This window comes from Halictus rubicundus, chromosome 10 (genome assembly GCF_050948215.1).
Source record: "Halictus rubicundus isolate RS-2024b chromosome 10, iyHalRubi1_principal, whole genome shotgun sequence".
Lineage (NCBI taxonomy): Eukaryota > Metazoa > Arthropoda > Insecta > Hymenoptera > Halictidae > Halictus > Halictus rubicundus.
This window is the reverse complement of record NC_135158.1, coordinates 5,789,983-5,809,166: the sequence shown is the minus strand read 5'-3', so window position 1 is coordinate 5,809,166 and position 19,184 is coordinate 5,789,983. Positions and strand designations below refer to the sequence as shown.

General features: G+C 42.2%; 1 protein-coding gene and 1 non-coding gene across 2 annotated transcripts; one reads left to right on the top strand and one right to left on the bottom strand.

The window, feature by feature from the left end:
• The first annotated feature begins 741 nt into the window (after positions 1–741).
• Trnah-gug (transfer RNA histidin (anticodon GUG)) lies at positions 742–813 on the top strand. Its single transcript has one exon. It is a non-coding gene; the product is annotated as a tRNA-His (tRNA).
• A 12,345-nt stretch (positions 814–13,158) lies between these two features.
• On the bottom strand, positions 13,159–16,993 carry LOC143358201 (E3 ubiquitin-protein ligase MARCHF2). The gene is made up of 6 exons (XM_076795159.1): positions 16,867–16,993; positions 16,289–16,444; positions 15,227–15,431; positions 14,394–14,568; positions 13,615–13,805; positions 13,159–13,345 (listed from the first exon to the last, which is right to left on the bottom strand). Exons 1-6 carry the CDS (start codon positions 16,991–16,993, stop codon positions 13,159–13,161), a joined length of 1,041 nt encoding a protein of 346 aa, XP_076651274.1.
• Positions 16,994–19,184: the final 2,191 nt, after the last annotated feature.

Genomic DNA, 19,184 nt, shown 5'->3' with positions numbered 1-19,184 from the left:
GCGTGGAAAATGTGCGAGGGAGCAAATATTTGCTCAGATGAGCACTATTCTTTTTTTATCTCTTCCAGATAAGAGATTCTGCCATGTAAATACAAGCGCGTATCTGGGAGCGTTCGCTTGCGAAATAGTATCGCTTATATCATTTTAATCGGAGAAATTAAGTAACAAGTTGTATCATCCTTGTAAATCGAAAATTTATGCTTGAACGTTGGTCACTTTAAAATAAACACTCTCCAAAACCGAATGAATTCTAACCAAATTAATAACGAAATAAACATTGAATTTTCAAGATAATCACTCGACACGGAATAATTAATGGAACCAGAGAAATATTTAAAAGCACTGCAACTTTCACCAGAGATCATCATTCCATAATAACAATAATTATTTTTCTACCTTTTCACTTTTTACGATCATGTGTTTTTCTACAACTATATTAACACTTTTTCTACCACAATAATATTAATCGTTTAAAAATAAAGCAAATCCGTATTCTGCGATATTTGATTTGCCGTCTTTGGTGTAATTAGGTACGCAGCTTAATGGTGCCATAATGAAGTTATAATTTTAAGCGAAATCGCTCGGTAAGATCTACAAGAGTAAATTAGTCGCGCAGATATAAATCTTCGAACACGATAAAGACTACACGGAGAGAGGCTTCCACGGTCGATCGAGCAAGTCGGCCCGTGGTTTGCTATCGATCATCGCCGAATCGCTGGATCGCTCTCGAATCCTTCAATAGCCGTGATCGTCTAGTGGTTAGGACCCTACGTTGTGGCCGTAGTAACCCAGGTTCGAATCCTGGTCACGGCAATGTGCCATTGACACATTGTCACGATGTGGAGGATTCACTTTTTTTTCAACGAATTTTCTATCCACCGACTCGCCTCGTCAATCATCAAACTAATAATCCATACCAAACTCCATTCCGAACGGTTGTACAATTTTTTTATCGAAAAATAAAAATACAAGCATTCCAAGTAATCCATCGAATAAAATTGTCGCTTCATAAATATTATCTGGAATAAGCACTTCTCGTTCGCCGTTTCGATTGAAGATACTATTCGTTCCTTTCGCTCATTATTTTATCGAGAGAAACTATTTCTTACTTTTATTCGTTACTTTATTACGAGAAATTACCTGTTCCCTTTACTGGGTGCGATTATTTCCTCCTTATTCATTTTACTTGCTCTTTTTATCTTATTCGCTTCATCTTTTCATTGATCATTGTAATTGAAGAAATGATTCCTTTCGCTCGTTAAGTTATTCGACGTAGCTGTTTAGCCTTTCTCTTCGTTATTTTATTCGAAGCAATTATTTAATCTTTCAACTCTCGACTTTTATTTTGTGAGGTAACTAACGGGCAATACAGTTCCAAGACGTCCCGTAGAAATATGTTGCGGTAGGTCCTGGTCATTTCGTCATTCGCATGGATCGCGGGGGCGATGGGAAGGGGGATTTGCAATGAGGGGTACTGCAAGGGAAAGAGAGGGGAGGGGGCACGGGCACGCTCGGGTTTCCCGGAACCCGAGCGAAAATTCCTCGGAGCCAGTCTCCGTTCCTCCGTTCCTCCCGAGAAGAAACAAATTGACTGTTACAAGCTAGGACGTAGATAACCCCGGGGCAATAAATTCATTAACTATCCACGGACCGGCTGATAGCGCCGCCGGCTATAGTTCCACGGATTTTTCAGTTGTACGCACACCGGTTCCACGGACCGTGTCCTACATCGTGATACCACGACCCCTCGTAACATTGTCGCGATTGCCAACACCATGATTATATCGTACGGTTTTTGCACGCGTGGGCGTCGATGGAACGTCTTCCACGGTGTCCGGGAACCGTGTAGCCAACGGGAATAATTTGATAGAGTAACGCCCGAAAAATTCGTAATAAGCTCCTACAGAACGATCGTTCAACTTCACGACCCGTGGGAATTTGTGGAGCAAGATGTGCTCGTGTTGCTTCCTTAGCTTCTTCGAGTCTCCGACATCTTGTTGCACGGTCGGCAATAGCCGCGAAAAGGATTCTCGAATAGTCTTTTATTTGTTAATTATGTCACGACTCACCTGAAGACACGGTGACAAGAATTCGAGTACGGATTCGCGGTGTTATTGCTATTCTCCATTTTGAACGTTTTATCCAACACACCATAGAGACGTTAACAAAAAATTACGTAAACATGTATAGAAAAATTGTTAATAGTTCAGGCCGGTGGTTCTTAACCTGGATTAACCTGGAATTTTCGACGGAGAATTAATTTTTCGATAAACGCATTATCTTGGAATGGACGTGATTTTCTAAATAAAGAAATGAAAACACATTTTCGAAGGGGCTGCCGATCACCGAAACGGTTAAGAACCACTGCTGTATGCCATTAAAGGCAACGCCTCTCACATTCCTCCTTTCTGCATAGATCTGTATGCAAATGTGAATTATCATTGGTTACTTCGTAATCGATAATGAATAATCAACGCGCAGTCGGACCATGAAGAGAAGAAGAAAAGAATCTCTCCCCAGTCGACGGAAGAACTATCGTAAAAATGAAACGGAACGGTGATTTGCAAGCGAGATAAATAATTAAATACGTATGTTCCTGGAATTTATGATACCATTGAAAGTTTGTACGTACACGTATCGGTATTTAATTGCTATTCAGTAGTTTTTATCCGTGCACGGCGGAAGTTATTTATGGGCCGATAATAACCAAAAGACATGATAGTATACGGAAGAAACACGTTGCGGTTCCCGACCAAGAAACAAATCATGAGCGATATGAAAACATTGTATGTGTAATTACACGTTTCCTCTCTTTACTCGTTAAACAAGACCGTTCGTTTATTCGTGCGTCCTATTAATCGATCGTTGAATTGATTGGTGTGCTGATATGATCGCGGTATCCGCGGTACTTCTAAATGGAAAACATATTATTTATTACGTTACACGTTTTGTTTGCTGGTCTACAGCTTGTTTCACGATAGGCGGCGCAGCTGGGAAGCCGATTATTCAAACCGTACAATAAACGTATTAAGAGCCCATTCAATAAATAATATATCGCTACACAACGAAATTCAATCTTCTCATCCCTTAAATGAAAAGGAAAAGTGCATGGAAATACAATTAAAATAAATATACAATTTTATTAACGCTAAACCTACCGAGCCATACAAGTAACTGATACATGTCGTCTTACAAAAATTACGAGATTGAATTTATTTAAATTTTCTGCGATTCGTACTACAATACATGCTCTACTAGATACATTCGTGTAATCGTTTCCCACGAAAGCATCTTTGTAATTTCAGTAATTGTAAAATAAAAAATCTGGAACCGGTCGAAGTTTAGTGTTAAATAGTACATGAATATCCAATAAAGCATGCAATAAAAATGCCCGAAACACTCTAACGTATGATACAAATCGCTAAATAAAATTCAAGCCTGTCTGGGGCATGGACAACCTATACTACTTTCCCAATCAAAGCTAACAAATCAATTCCACAGATTACGTCTCGTATACACTATATATGTTCACATTAAAAAGTTCCCGTGCCTGTTGCATCATGTTGCAACATCTTCTACACGATTCCCCACAGGCTCAGAGTTAAACTAATCGAGTACAGAACGTTTCGTTTCGAAATGAGTCTGTATCCGTTCAGGAACGTCTCAATTTGTCGGAGAAGCAATCCGCCCCCCAATAACGAGCCATGTAGAAACTCGTCCCCTCGCGAACCAGCTAAGTTCGATCGTGGATCTTGATCGGCGATCGCGAAATCGACAGGCGGCGGCGGCTGCGGTTGCGGTTGCGGATGCGGCTGCGGTCGCGTGTGAATTATTGCCAATTACAAACGGCGGCGGACCCTTTTCTATCCGGGGCGCCGCCGAAATTTATAGTCGTTGATAAAGGTATCTGGCCGTAAAAGCGGTTTAACAAGCACCGCCAGTTAGCAACACGCGAGCCGATAAATCGGTCGCTCCTCGAATCACTTTTCTGTGGGCCAGCTCGTTTTCTTTTATCTCTTACCTCGCTTTCTTCCCGTTCCCCTTTCTCTTATTCCTCCCGTTTCTGCAACCCCCTCGTCACCGTTTCGACCCCCCTTTCGCTTCCGGCGGTCCGACTCGATTTTATAATCGGTTTACGATATTTATCGGGGTTATTAATAAACAAACGCTACAACCGGCGAACCGTCCCGTAAATATCGTAATTAATGCCGGCGATAATTCCCCGGCCACGGTCGTCATTAATTTTCGTTACCCTTCCCGGAACGGCACCCAGTGCGCCCCGATCCGTTGCCGTTCTATTTTCTCGATTATTTTTTCTGGCTCATTTTTAACACACATGATCGCCATTTTTTTGTCTGTCCGTCCTTTCGTTTATTTTCGAAGAAAATAGCATTTCGTCTTGCCTTAAAACGGATCGTTTTAATTCGTGTCGAGTCGGGGAAATTAGAGTTCGTTCGTTCACGGTGACGTTTCTAAATTGTATCTAATTAAATATATATGAAATTTGAAATCGCGTAAAATACGTACGCACGAATTCTTAGTAAGCTACAAAATTGTATACTTTGTGTTGTTAGAAAAAAAATTCCGATTAACAAAAACGAAGTGTAATTTTATTATATTAATCAGTTTAAATGTTTAACTACATATGTTAGCTCCGGTAAGATCAACGTTAATCCCAACGAAGTAGGTTAGGAGCTAGATTAAAGATAAACGGTAGGAATTGTATGAAATCGTCAAAAATAATCGAACAATTGCACATACGGAAGCAAGCATAATAATCAACTATTGAAAAAATTGAAATAGGAATGGAGGAAAATTGTTTCAGTCTTCCAACCTAAACTGCTCAAGGATTAAAGTGAACGTATTTAGTCCCATGAAAATGGTAGTTCTCGCACGTTTGGTACCACGGCCTCCGGATTAGTCATTCGCACCTGCAACAATACATTAAATCATACGAATTTGTCGAGCCGAGGGGCAAAAAAGGACGAGAAACAGGACACGTTGGGAGCAAGATGTCGGCCCGGCAACGAAGGGTTCGGTTGAAAATAGAAGGAGAGAGCCCCGAAGGTGGCAGACACTCGTCCCGATCGTTCCGCGCGGATGCGACGCAAGGAAGAAATGAATCTTTTACGCGCCATCGCCACGGATGCATCCGGTTCATGCGGATCTTCTGGGCCGAGGGGTACCCAGGGCCGTACGTACGATGGGGCACCTCAGATTCTGCGATCCCTTCAGCCTTGAGTCGAATGAAAAGTTCACACATCGATCTGAATCGAATTCAACTTACAAAAAGAAGCTCCAACCCCAAAATTCTTGAACCTAAGGCTCGATCAGAGTGCCTGGAACATGAATTGCCCAACGGGGCACAGCGCTGGCACCGTAAAAATTGGGAGCAACGATACATTACGCCCCCACAAAGGCAAAATTAGAAAAATAGTCTTCTATGGTTTTTTCCCGTCTTTGCGATGTAATTTGTGCTGGAAGATTACTCCTGGAGCCATTTGAAACCCTCTTAGGCAAAACGGAAGTTGTCTCATACATAGTCTATCGAAGATCTGAGGCTCGTGGAAGATTATTAACTCTAATGGAACAGGATTAATTACAAAGAAAACAGGTTTGGTTTCGATTAGCAAAGTGGTTTAGTGGAAACTTGAAGCTTAGAAATATCCTAAGCGGTGTTAGGGCAAAGTGGCGTCGCTGGGTGCTGTATAATATGTTCCACGGAAAGTATGAGACTCGCAGAAAATTATTAGCTCCAAGAAAATCTAGAAGTTAGTCCCAGAATTAATTAAAACGGAAAACTGGAATTATTTTCTGGTTAGCAGGGTATATCGGTAAAAATCTGACGCTAAGGTCAATTCTGAGCACTATTCGAGCAAACTGCTGTGTTACATGTGCTTCACACACAATTTCTGAATGGTCGGAGACACTGCAAAAATCTGTTCACCCCCAAAAGAACGTAATTAATTAAAAAGAAAATAACCCTTTTCTCCTTGGAACGATAGTTTAGTGAAAATCCGAGAACCTAGGGGAACGGTGTCGATTGAGAAGGATCCCGGGGATGAAGGGTACGGTCCTGCCGGCACGTGACGATCTCTAGATCCTAGACGCCAAGGAAAAAAGCGAAAAGAACGGCCGGCAACTGCACGAGCCCTAGCCGGTATCAGTTGTAAAGGGTGAAGGAAGCAAGGAAAAATGTTTAATGGAAGGCGGTCCCCGTTTGATTAGCTCTCGCTCGCGGCGCGGCGCTCGAGACGGCCATTTTTAGGTCGGGGATAAAAAACAAGGAAATTATGTAAATGAGAGAGGAGAACGTGTCTGCTGGTTTTATTTATAGCCACGAATTTCTGTCTCGATAGTTAAGAAATTTGTCCTGTTAGTGGCTTTAAACATCCATTAGCGAACGACGGGTTATACTTTTTATTTTACCATCGAGGTTCTTTTGCGCTTAAAAATGCCCGGGACGCGATGCGCGCATTATACTATCGTCGTCATTCTCCTAAAGGGTCTAGAATGATTTACGCTAATTTATTATTCTCTTGCACCAACGATCGAGTATTTATTTAACGACGTATATCGTTCCTCTCATCTTCGTATTTTTTAATGAGCTTTCCTTGAAAGGAGAGTAAAATAAAACAGACTTAGCGTCGAAAAGAGTTGCATTTGACCTAAACATTATTCTAAAATGACGTTAAGCCACTTAACCAACACGTTGAATCGAAAAAAAGAAAATTCTCACAAAATCGAAAGAGTTAGATTGAATAACAGCAAGACTAGAAAGTTAAAATTCATCGCAGAGAAATATACTGCAAAAAGAGAACGATTGAGGGGGGTCATGGGCGAACACGGTATAATAATTTAGCGAGAGGAACTCCTGGTGGGCGTGAAGGACGAGCACCAGGGCGAATTTTACGACGTAGGATACGCATCCTTCGGGGATTAGGGCCGAATCGGGAGCACGGCCGCGTGAAATTTCCGCATAAATAATCCGGCTTTCTAATCCGCGGCTTTCGCCCCGCGTCGGCCTCGTATTTTTCGACCCTCGTTAGAAGTCTTGTCGAACGAGATAAGGGGGGCCCCTCTCGCGGCCAATAATCGCCGCCCCGAGTGAGTTACTTTGCTCGAACCAGCCCCGGCGATGGGCCGCCATCTATACTAAAGTCCTGTCCACACTCGCCGAACATTCGCCGCAGATACACGTTCGCGAACATGCTTCGCAAATCCGCCGGTTCATTGATGTTGCCGATCATGCTCCTGCAATATTTCCTCTCCATGGACTTGCTCTAAAGCGAACATTTTTATGTTTCAGAATAACATTAAAAAGTTTAAATTCCCGGGGACCGAGGCCGTCGGAGTCGCGATGATCTAGTAATTTTACTGCAATTTTCCTGTCGTCAAGAAAAAATGTCCCCGGAAGACATGGAAGTCTCAAAAATTCGGAAATGATCTTCCCGTCGACGGTAATTGTAAAATAAGACAACGTTCCTCGACCACAGCGAAGTGCATGCAAGCCTCAATGTATAAACATATACATTGCCCTTAAAAATGCCGTACAATGTCTTGCGACGATTACAAAAAAAAAAAAAAAAAGAGAAATGGTACATCCACGGAGGATGACAAAATTCGCGCGTAACGAATTCGGCGATAAAATTTCGCAGAGTTGCCCGATCATTTTCACTATGCATGAGACCGTCGGTGTAATGATAGCGCGTACCAGATTATAAATAATCGTGGTGAAAATTATTCCTGTCCCCGTAATTACCGTCGAAATGGTCCCGCGGTCGTTTTACAGGCGCGAAACGGCTGATTTATTGGCGTCGGGGAGATAAACGGCGCGTTTCTCGTCCCCGCGGAAAACCGATTACGGCTCAATCAGCGTCCGGTGGATCGGGATAGCAGGCGGAAAAATCATTGTAAAACGGCGGAAAAATGATCGCCGCGTTCGCGAGGCTGGTAACGTTCGCGCCGTGAAATATTGCGCCGAGGCGGCGCGGCGCGAAGAATTTAATTGCCCGCTTAAGAGCGCCTCGATTGCCCATCGAACGAGTTAAATGGGCCAACTATCGCGCCGGTGGACATCAGTCTGCTTGATCGCCGGAGGAAATTGAAGGGAACGTGTCCTTGGTCTTCGGGATTTGGTGAGGAAGGGCGGTTTCACAGCGATTCTCTGCCGACGTGCTAAATCGGCGGCTATTCATTCTATGGCGGAGAGAATCTCGGGCTCGACGGGTCGTTCGCTTCTATTATAATTGGACTGCATATTTTTCTACAATGTACAAATTTTCTAGTACATTTTTCAGAAGCTAAATGAAAATTTCTCGCTTAACAATTTTAAACTCGTCTTCGCAGTTTTACATTCGAGCTGCTGCGCTTTGAAATCCACAGTCTAATTATAATGTGTCCAATTTATCGCAGCAATTTAATTGTATACAGAAAGAAGCTCCAATAAGAGCTTCAAGAGTATCCAACAAATAAATAAAAGAAATATTGCATCAAATATCTAGAATAATTTACCATCTAACAACCTAGTTTATCAGCGTAATGAAGTTTCCAATAGATTCAAGATTCCTCGCTTCTGAATAATTTAGAAATCTTCATTAGCTGCCGGGCGAAGTTGCGCGAACTATTTTTCCTTTTTCACATAACGTCTCGTTAACGGTTGTTCCGGTTGTATACCTTGTATTTTTCGCAGGCAGATGATCGTTAAATTTAATTTCCTAGAGGCTACCGTAACTATTTATTCGTGACGTAAACGAGCTCGTACTTTTATCCTCGTTCATTAGCAACACAAGGATTAGGCTCTTTTCTGTTTATGCTTAATGGAACCTGTCCAGATATTCCCGACGGTCGAACGTCCATTTTGCATAATGCAACGATTTGCAGCCAGGAAACCGTGCATATTAGATAACAGGCCCGCTGTTATCCCACGCAACAGTGTTGAAACGCATCGTGCTTCTTCTCTGGCGGAATTTTTTAGCCATTTTTTCAATGGCTTATAGTTGGCTGGGTCTGGCGCCTGACGCAGCCTTATCGGAAATATTGTGGCACGTTTTGCTTAACGCGGCTTGCAAATTTCTACCACCTGTAAACATCCATAAAACATGTATGCGTACCTACATTAAATGCATACTCAAAACCTTCCGTGTTAACATACGATCATTGCATTAGACTGGTTCATTAAACACTGAACACTAATCTGGTCTATTAAACGTTAAATATTAAATTGGCCTGTTAAGTCTTAAATATTCGACTGGTGTATTAAATAACGAATATCAGACTGGCCTATTAAAGATTAAATATTAGACTGATCTAATATTAATGTATATCTAATTAAGTATTCGTGCATTAAATATTGAAGATTAATCCTTCCAGTATTAAGTGGTCGACGCGGTCACAAGAACATAGCAGCCCTACACGATCTATGTCACAGCACGGACCCGAGGATTGGGCTTAGATCAACACTTTGCTGTCTTACTGCCAATGAAGCTCGTTGATTTGATAGTTTTAATCCCTTTCTCTGAAATCTACATATTTCCAGCAAAGACATGACTCTAACTCGGGAGAAATATGAAGAATGAATTTTATGTACAGAATAATAATAACTTGCCACTACTGCTATTTCTTTACTATTGCTTCGCTGTTAATTTGTTTTTATAAGTTCTCCATAGTATTTACACTTCTAAACTACCGTGTAAGAGGATAATGCTAACGCGATTGCGCTGTGTAACGAAATTTAGATTGTTTCAAACAGCGTCTTAATGAAATGTACCCTCATTATGATATTTCATATACGTGTTGCGGTGTGCCTAACGCGTTGAATTGTTCCCGGAACAGTTAAATCAGTCCGTCCGAGCGGACGATCAATAATATCGCGTGCTAGCCAGCGAGATCGAGATGACAATTAGAAGCCGGTCGGCTCGTCTGACGTTTAATTAAACCGTCAGAGCGTCGTGTCGACGTAAACAAATGAACGAGCCGTTCCCCCCTACATACTTATACTTATTCCGGCGCTGTTAAAGTATTAATGGAAACTCGCCGGCAACTATACGCGAGTATCTCAAGCCCCGTCAACGTGATTGTCCGCTGGAAAAAGAAAATGTTCCCCGTGCACGCTTCCTTCGCTCGCAGTAAAACACGAGCTCGTAATTAGACTGCGAATACTTGCGCAATTTACAGCCGGACATTTTTCAATTTACAACGAGACCCGTAAAACGCGAGCTTTCAATTTATGGCTAATTAACGAATACCGATGAAATTAAATTAGATGATACCTCCGCCTCGATTTTTACGAGGAAACGAAGATTTGCATAATGCTGGCCTGGCTATCCATAATGTTAGGAGTGTATGGTCTACAAACATTATTTAGTGTGGTCTCTCAAAGAATGTATCCTGAAAAACTGGTTTCATAATTCACAGAGGAACTACAACCAATGGTTGAGAAAATGAAAGCATCTATCCAAATTTGTAGCAATTCTTTAAATATACACCCAAAGAAATAAATTTTGTTGAATAATTCCTCGCGGATGCATCCGTACAAAAAAATATTAAACCTAGTGTTAATATGATTTTCAAGATGCACAGAAAGACAGAGAAACGCGAGATGTTCTCACACTAAAAGATTACAAAATAAGGCGAAACCGGTTTCATTAAAAGAATGCGTTTTCATCCGAAGCAGATTTTTCGATTTTCCTCATTAGCAGAGACAATCGATCCAATCCCTCGTCAAACGAGATCAAAGAATACTACTTAAGATACGTCCGGAGATCGACAAATCGTCACGCGACCCTTATCAGCTCCCGTCCTCCTATGGATCTGATCGACGATCATCGCCCACGTGCGAGCGAGATCCCAATTCACGAGACCCCGACGATACCCACCTCCAGTCGTCGGATGCATTTGAATATGTATTCCGTGACCAGCAATCTGGATCTTAGATCTGCACGCGGAGATATCGTACGATGATCTTATCCGAGGATCGTTCCACCGCGTCTCGTGCGTGTTACTTTGTTCGGATCACTTGAGCCTTCCGCGACGATGATCGAGGTATGCGAGCCTTATACCGTGCGGTTGTCAAATGAAAAATAGAAACGAAGTGACCGTATGTTTGTGGAGACAGGTCGGAATTGAACGGGCGTTGGAATTTACACGCGAAGTTGTCTCAACTCCCAACCAAGACATTTATTCTGAGAATATTTCAAAGATTAGATTTCGTGAATATTTCGAGAATATTTTCAGGAAGCTCGACATTTAGAAGCTGAGTGCTTGGAACTTACAAATTTGGAAGTTGAGTATTTTTGGAGCTGCAAAGTTGGAAGCTGGAAGCTTGGGAACTTACAAATTCGGAAGCTGAGTATTTTTGGAGCTACAAAGTTGGAAGCTGAAATTTTGGGAGCCAACAAATTTGGAAGCTGAAAGCTAGGTGCCAAAAATTTGGAAGCTAGAAATTTGGAAGCAGAGAGCGTAGGCTAAAAATTTAGAAGCCTAAAATTTAGAAATTTAGAAATTTGGCAGCTAGAAGTTTAGAAGCTGAGTGCTTGAAAATTTGGAAGCTGAGTGTTTTTGGAGCTACAAAGTTGGAAGCTAGAAATTTGGAAGCAGAGAGCGTAGGCTAAAAATTTGGAAGCCTAAAATTTAGAAATTTGGCAGCTAGAAGTTTAGAAGCTGAGTGCTTGAAAATTTGGAAGCTGAGTGTTTTTGGGAGCTACAAAGTTGGAAGCTGGAAGCTTGAGAGCCAAAAAATTTGGAAGCTGAAAGCTAGGGGCCAAAAATTTGGAAGCTGAAAGCTTGGAAGCTAGAAATTTGGAAGCAGAGAGCATGGGCTCAAAATTTGGAAGCCTAAAATTTAGAAATTTAGAAATTTGGCAGCTAGAAGTTTAGAAGCTGAGTGCTTGAAAATTTGGAAGCTGAGTGTTTTTGGAGCTACAAAGTTGGAAGCTAGAAATTTGGAAGCAGAGAGCGTAGGCTAAAAATTTGGAAGCCTAAAATTTAGAAATTTGGCAGCTAGAAGTTTAGAAGCTGAGTGCTTGAAAATTTGGAAGCTACAAAGTTGGAAGCTGGAAGCTTGAGAGCCAAAAAATTTGGAAGGTGAAAGCTAGGGGCCAAAAATTTGGAAACTGAAAGCTTGGAAGCTAGAAATTTGGAAGCAGAGAGCATGGGCTCAAAATTTGGAAGCCTAAAATTTAGAAATTTAGAAATTTGGCAGCTAGAAGTTTAGAAGCTGAGTGCTTAAAAATTTAAAAGCTGAGTGTTTTCGAATTTAAACACTTTCTAATTTTAATGTTAGAGAAATTTGAGTCTCTTAATGATATTATGGACATATCTTGATCCATTCACGCCAGGATGAGATTCGATTTTTTTCCGTGGACCAGCAGACAATGTCACATCATCGGCGATAACTTTCGATCGATCGAAAGTGAAATTTAACAGGATCTTTCGTTGGGAACAACTTCTGGGAGCAGGTTTACCCGGTTGATTCGTTTTTCTTTTATCCGAAGCTCTGTCTTCCGTTCTGCGCTTACACGGATCTTCATTACAACCGCTTCTCGCCTGAATCTTTTTTTTTTTCAGAACCCTAACTGACGACGCGTCGATGAAACGAGTATCAAAAAACCTCGTCTCTACTTTCCACAGATTCGCTATGTTTCCACAAAAATGGAAGTCATGAAACAGCTGCGTCGAAGAAACACGTGCAACAATTTATCACAGACTAACATCGTACAAATTGTAACAAACTATCGCGCGTAAATATAAATTGTGAAACAGTGATTAATTAATCGGACGAAACTGGTTCACGGAGATTTTGTTTTTTTCTTTTTTTTTTTTTTCTTTTATTAAATCAATATTAATCAACACCGTGCTCGATGACTGTCCAAACGAATTTCATTCAACGTCCGCCGACCAATACTCGATGTAATCGTTATCGATCATTCGGGGCGGTAAAAGCAACGGAGAAGTTACAACGTTCTATGTTTTACGAGCTAATTTCGATTTATTACGTGAAACGATCGACATCCGGAAGCGGCGAGTGAATTTATGATCTGCGCCGCGATTAATTATCCACGATGGTCGTTAATCTTCTTCGATTAAAGCCGCATTTTAATGAAATCCAATTACGAGCAATTAAATCCACCGCGACGGTATCGAGCCCAGAAGAATCTGTCAGTTCGAATCGTTTGATGCGTCGACGATCTCCGTTGTTTCTTCGGTTTCGCTGCTCCTGAAGATGGAAGACTCCTCCATCAACTCCGGAGAACTCATTTCCGGTTCCGAGGCCGCAATGTTGTTCGGCACTAGCCTAATCACGAAGTTGTTGCGCCAGTAGCGACGCCATCGACGCCCGTGCAATCTACGATCATCATTTCGTAATTATCGCTTCTAGAATAAATTCTCGTTTAAACGTTTTCAGTATTTTAGTGCTCTAATCATTTCTAATATTTTTCAAACGAGACATTTTGGTTTGTTTAAAAGAGAATGACACTGCTGGGACTTGTTAAACTTGTTCGCTGTAAGATTCAATCGTACTTGTTAAAAGATTTACAATCAAACTTGTTTCTTTGAAATCGAACGAAAGAAAGTTTTGACAAAAGGGAGATAGTTGTTGAACGATTGGTATACCTGCCCAAAGTTATGATCCATCCCCAGTATGCTATTAAAGTAAGGAGACAGGTTGGAAGCATGGTGATGATCATCCAGGGCACCTCGAAGATGCCATTCTTCAGCAACATGTTTAGGGCCAGCGCGCAAATGTAGCAGGAGAATATAGCCAGTGGCGTAGTGACCACTAAATAGAGGATGTCCAATAGCATCTAAAAACAATTGCATAAAAAAAATGTCCTCCTTCTTGCGACAGTAACATCAACCAAAACCCAACATTTTTACACAATTCCCTTATTTACATATTTCATTCGAGTTGAACGAACAGAATAAGAAACGAGTGAGCAATTTTCAATTGAAACGGAATTAGTAGAGCTCTTAGCGCCATTGTCGAGTACTAAAAGCTTTGCCAAAGTAATTTGTGCGTCACTCGTGGAAAAGTCTATTTCAGAAAATGTGTAGCGTACACCGCAGAGATTCATTTAAATATCAATTTCAGATGGAATGAGCAACGATTGAGTAATTACCGACGAAATAGAACGGGCAACGCTACCGAATAATTATCGCGGAGGTAGAGTGAGTAACGACTGCATAATTATCGGTAGAATGAGGAACGACTGCATAATTACAGAATGGAACGAGTAATGACTGTATTCATAACGATGAATAATTATCGAACAGAATGAGAAATGAATAATTTCGAATCACAGATGATTTCCGCGCCGGCCGAGGGGAAAGGAGAGATGGCAGGGGGTTAATTGTGGTCGATTTCAGTTGGCAGTGAGTGATAAGGCTCTTACTTGGCGAGTAACGATTACGGTGTTGAACCATATTGCGATACTGCGGAAGATGTTGTGACGTGGTACCCTCTTGGTCACGTATTTGTATCCGCAAAGCTCGCACCTCGTGTGACCCGATTCCGTCAGCCATCTTTCTAGGCACACCGCGTGCACAAGAGCCACTGTTCCTCGACACCTGTCGATTTCAATCACAATCTATATCTATTTGGCTCGTTGGCCCTACTTCTGTCAACCTAACTTCAATTAATTGACACGTCGGAATTCGTATTGCTCGCCGCTGGAATTTTCACGAATTCAACGGTATCGATCCACGCTAATCGAACTAGACCGCGAATTTTTAGGCAAAATAAAAGTTGCATTTTCAAGCCACAAAATTCATTTCTCAATAATGGTAAAGAACTGGAAATAACGCAACACTAGAATCAAGAACAGAATCTGACTTCAAGTGATGGTTAAAAGCGTCATGTGTTGTCCAGGAAAGCATATTAAATTTAATTTCATAGATATAAATGTACAGCCACGATCAAGTCGCGTATCAAAATCAGAGCAACAGATTGAAAGAACGATTTCGCTGAACGATTTGGAGGGACCGTTTCAAGAATCGGTCATACACACAATTCGCTCCCTCCCTAATCGTTTCGAGCGAAACGCACGTAGCAGAAGAACCGTGCATCACGAGCATCAATCGTTGGAAAGGAGTCAAGCATCCTCTCCTGGCAGCGACCAATCGGACAAGGAGTCTTAATCCAAACGCAACCCAGATCTCGCGATTGCGTTGGAATCGAATCGAATCGGGATCGCGATAGATCCCGATAAATATTGATAAGGCTCACTTGCAAGCGGAGATCAAAGGGCCGAGGTACGCGCAGTACGACGCGGTGGACGTCTGACTGTCGGCCCCGCCGACACCTTGGTTCTGTCTTCTTCGTGTTGCTCTGCTGTTTTCGGCTCTGGGAAAGCTGCCCATGTGGCAGATTCTGCATATGTCGCCGGAGATACGAGATTCTAATTGATAAAAGCATACTGTCTTGATATTCCCTTTGAAAAATATTCCGGTTTATCTTAAAATTGCGTCGAAGGAACCCTTTGAAATCGACACGTTTTTCATCTGAGCTATCAGTCGAGATTTCGCAATTTCGCATTTTCACAGTGGGCAATTTGGACAAAATCGGATTCAAAATCAAGGAACTTTCGATAGGAATGAGGTAGAGCGATGAAATCTTTTTTAAATGAAAGCTGCAACTTTGTAGAATATGGGAAAAATAGAGAGATTGTGGTACGAACGTTTTTCAACCTCGAGAAAATTCGTTAAACGCGCACAAATTCGAGAAAATTTTAGTTTTTCCAATACCACGCGCGGAAAAAATTTTTTCTTAACATGCTATGCATCATTTCCCATAGATTTTTTCACGCTGATTTCAAATCTGGTCTCAAAATTTGTCTACGACCTCAGGATTTTGCAAAAAATAGATTTTTGTGACAAAAACTAATGAAGTCATTTTTTCGTTGAAATGATTGGATGGTAATAATCTCCCTATTTTTCCCATATTCTACAAAGTTTCAGCTTTAATTTAAAAAAGATTTCATCGCTCTACCTCATTCGTATCGAAAGTTCCTTGATTTTGAATCCGATTTCGTCCAAATTGCCCACTGTGGCGTTCGATGGTCTCCACGGACACGCCACTATAATGGCGTACAGTGCTCAAGAGATTAAAATCTAAATCGTTAGCCTTTAATTGGAGACCTCGAACGTTTCATATCCAGCGAGAGTCCACAATTTTGACAAATTCTTTACAGCCTCGATGATTGTAAAATAAAGGATCTACGTCATTTGGACGGGTCTGGTAGTTCCGGTGCTGAAATCAGATAAATCGACATCGGGAGAGGGGACGTACCATAATCATTAATCTTTGAATCGACCAAATTCCTTCCAGAACACCTCCTGCCCTCTTGCTTCTTCGTTTTCGACGGTTTCTCTTCCAGTATTACATTATGAATTGATGTGCCGCTGACATTTTCCGATGAGACGCCGGGCTTGTCCACCGGCTGGTCTATTAGGGAACGAACCGACAATTTTAACATTAAACCTACCGAGCAGTGAAACCGATTAGTATGTATTGCTTCATAAAAATGACAACGTTACAATTTCAATAATTGTGAAACAAGAATCGGTAGGTTTGGTGTTAACAAAAATTCTTCTGCCGAAAGAGTGAGAAATTTTGACGTGGAAGAAATCCCAGAGATTGAGGCAGATGACAACTGATACCACGAGAGAATTAACGAAAAGAAAAAGGGAATAGCGATGTAGCCAATTTTTGTGGAATTAGGGGAACGTTATTAATCGCGAGTCAAAATAAGATTTATGCAACGATGTTCGGGGGAGGGAGCCGGCGTGTACCCCTAACCTGTGTCGTTCGCGGGATCATCGTCGGGCTGCTCGTTTGACATCAAAAAGGCGGCAGGAACATCATACCGTGGATCCTGGCCCGGAGCGGCTGGAATTTTTCGCAGATCTTATCTGTCGCGGCCGCGGACCTTGGTTCTTTATTTCCGAAGGTGCGTCGATCTGTTCCCGACGAATCCGCTATCGAACGAATCATCTTCGGCGCCGTGAAATTCTCTGCTAGCACTGACAATTGAAAGCTGGCGACAGTCTGTCAGCATTAAGCCGCGTGTCCACTTCGTTCGCAAACACTATTTTCGAATGCAAAATTTTATGAACCGTTTTTTCGATCAAGAAACACTTTTACAGTCTACAGACTTATTATAGATCACTTTGAGATATAAAATCCTGATACTTAAAGTTGTGCGTTATGTGAAAATTTACTGCTCAAAGTCGGACGTATGCAACATGTACGGTTCCGAGAGGATGCATGCCGCGGCCCCCGTAGAATACCGTAGTTTTATTTTTACGGCGTAATTTCACGTTCTCCAGATGTCGTTGAAGGCCCTTTTCCGATTTTTGTCCGTCCTTCGACTAATCACGAAGAATGCTAATCCTTGAGTTGCCGCATGCGAGGCGCTTGAGGATTCGAGCTGATGGCATTGGAAAAGTGGCCATAAGTCAATCCGTGCGACCCTCACACCGTGTACCGTCCGCGAGGTACTTGAGGGTTCCGGATTCGGACACAGCGGGCCTTATGGCCCACTACACGCGGCGGCCAAGGGGTCGTAAATCCTCTTCCGCACGACGCGAGGTACGCTCGGGTTTCGCTACAACCCTAATAACCGTGTCTCTGGTTTTCGTCAAACGGACGAAAACCAGAGACAGTAAACGCACGTTTTTCCAGCCCTTGGTCTTCGTCACCGGGCCTCGGCCAAGGGGGCAATAAATTAGCTGCTAGCCACTTGGCTAGCACGGCTTACGTGGGCCACTTAGGCCTTCGTCGCGCTGCTCCGGGGTCCCATAAATCGCGCAATTTGGGAACTCTTCCTTATTTGACTTGAGGTGGGACTTCCTCCTCCACCGGTGAGGGCCGTTCCAGAAGATCCTCCGCCCTCAAGTCAAATTAACGAATAGGGATGGTTCTTCCCCCGAAAACGGGCCCATGGCCACAAAATAGCGTCACCACCGAGGTGACGAAAAAGAACAGCGGACCTCGGGGCAGCAGATAGTCCTTAGATCTCTCCGAGACTATATCGATATTACGGCTTGACTAGACACTTACAACGTCTTTCAAGAAATTGTTAACGTTCTCGCGAACAGCACGTCTCGTGTCGGAGACAAGGCTATTTCAATTTCAACCGACACTTGTAAACACAACATCGTCCATTCGACTACTGGAATTAGTTGCCCAAAGATAAACTCCGCCGGCAACAGCTTGTATTTAATTGAATAAAGATATATTTATTTCCGCGATTAAATACGAAGATAGAGTTCTTTTCGAGAACCCAACACATGGTCCTTCGAACCGGATCCAGTGGCGTAATTGGAGTGAATAAAGTGTCGGTCAATGAACATATTCGCATACGAACTTTGTGAAGTTCAACATCTTTGGCAATACCGTGACCAGAGACAACTCCGTGGACGACAGCATCAGCAGTCAACCTCCGAAGCTCCAGAGACGTTCCTGCGCTAGCGTGACCAGGGACAACTCCGTGGACGACGACGTCAGCAGTCAACCTCCGAAACTCCAGAGACGTTCCTGCATTATCGTGACCAGGGACAACTCCGTGGACGACGGCACCGGCGAAGGTAGGCTCGTTTAATTTTCGCGCCAATTAAATTTCCCATTTATCCTTTCGTTTCCCTGTCTCGAATTTCGTGGTAAAAATGGCACATATCGAGAAAGCCGACAAAGCGATTGAAAAACAAGTTCGTTCGATTAAACAGAATCGAAGTTATTTTAAAGCTCAAATCACCTCATTAGGTAAATTTGTCGAGTCATTCACAGAATCAAAAAGAGAACTTATTAAATTACAAGAACGCATAAATCGAATCCGATCTCTTTTTCTAAAATTTAACGACAACCAAGACGAACTGGGTATGTTAACCGAGGATTATGATGCCATAGAATCAGAACGTGAGGAAATAACGAATGCGTATGACGAAGTTCTTGCGGCAGCTCTCGAGCTCCAAGATTCGCTGTCAATCAAACCGAATGATGATAAAAATGTTAGTTTATCCGAACATAAAATAACCGCGAATAAAATTTCTGTAAACCTACCAAACATCAATTTGCCAAAATTTGACGGAAGAATAGAGAAATGGGTAACGTTCCGCGATGCATTTTTATCGATGATCGATTCAGACACAAGTCTGAGAAAGATACAAAAATTAACGTATCTCAC

Bases quoted from the DNA above. Each gene is read 5' to 3' on its own strand.
- LOC143358201 (XM_076795159.1), bottom strand. From the start codon at position 16,993: ATGATTCGTTCGATAGCGGATTCGTCGGGAACAGATCGACGCACCTTC. The intron at 14,569-15,226 runs GTGAGCCTTATC...TGAAATCGACAG, and splicing joins CCTTTGATCTCCGCTTGCAA to GTGTCGAGGAACAGTGGCTC. The intron at 13,346-13,614 runs GTATACCAATCG...TGATGATCGTAG, and splicing joins TGGATCATAACTTTGGGCAG to ATTGCACGGGCGTCGATGGC.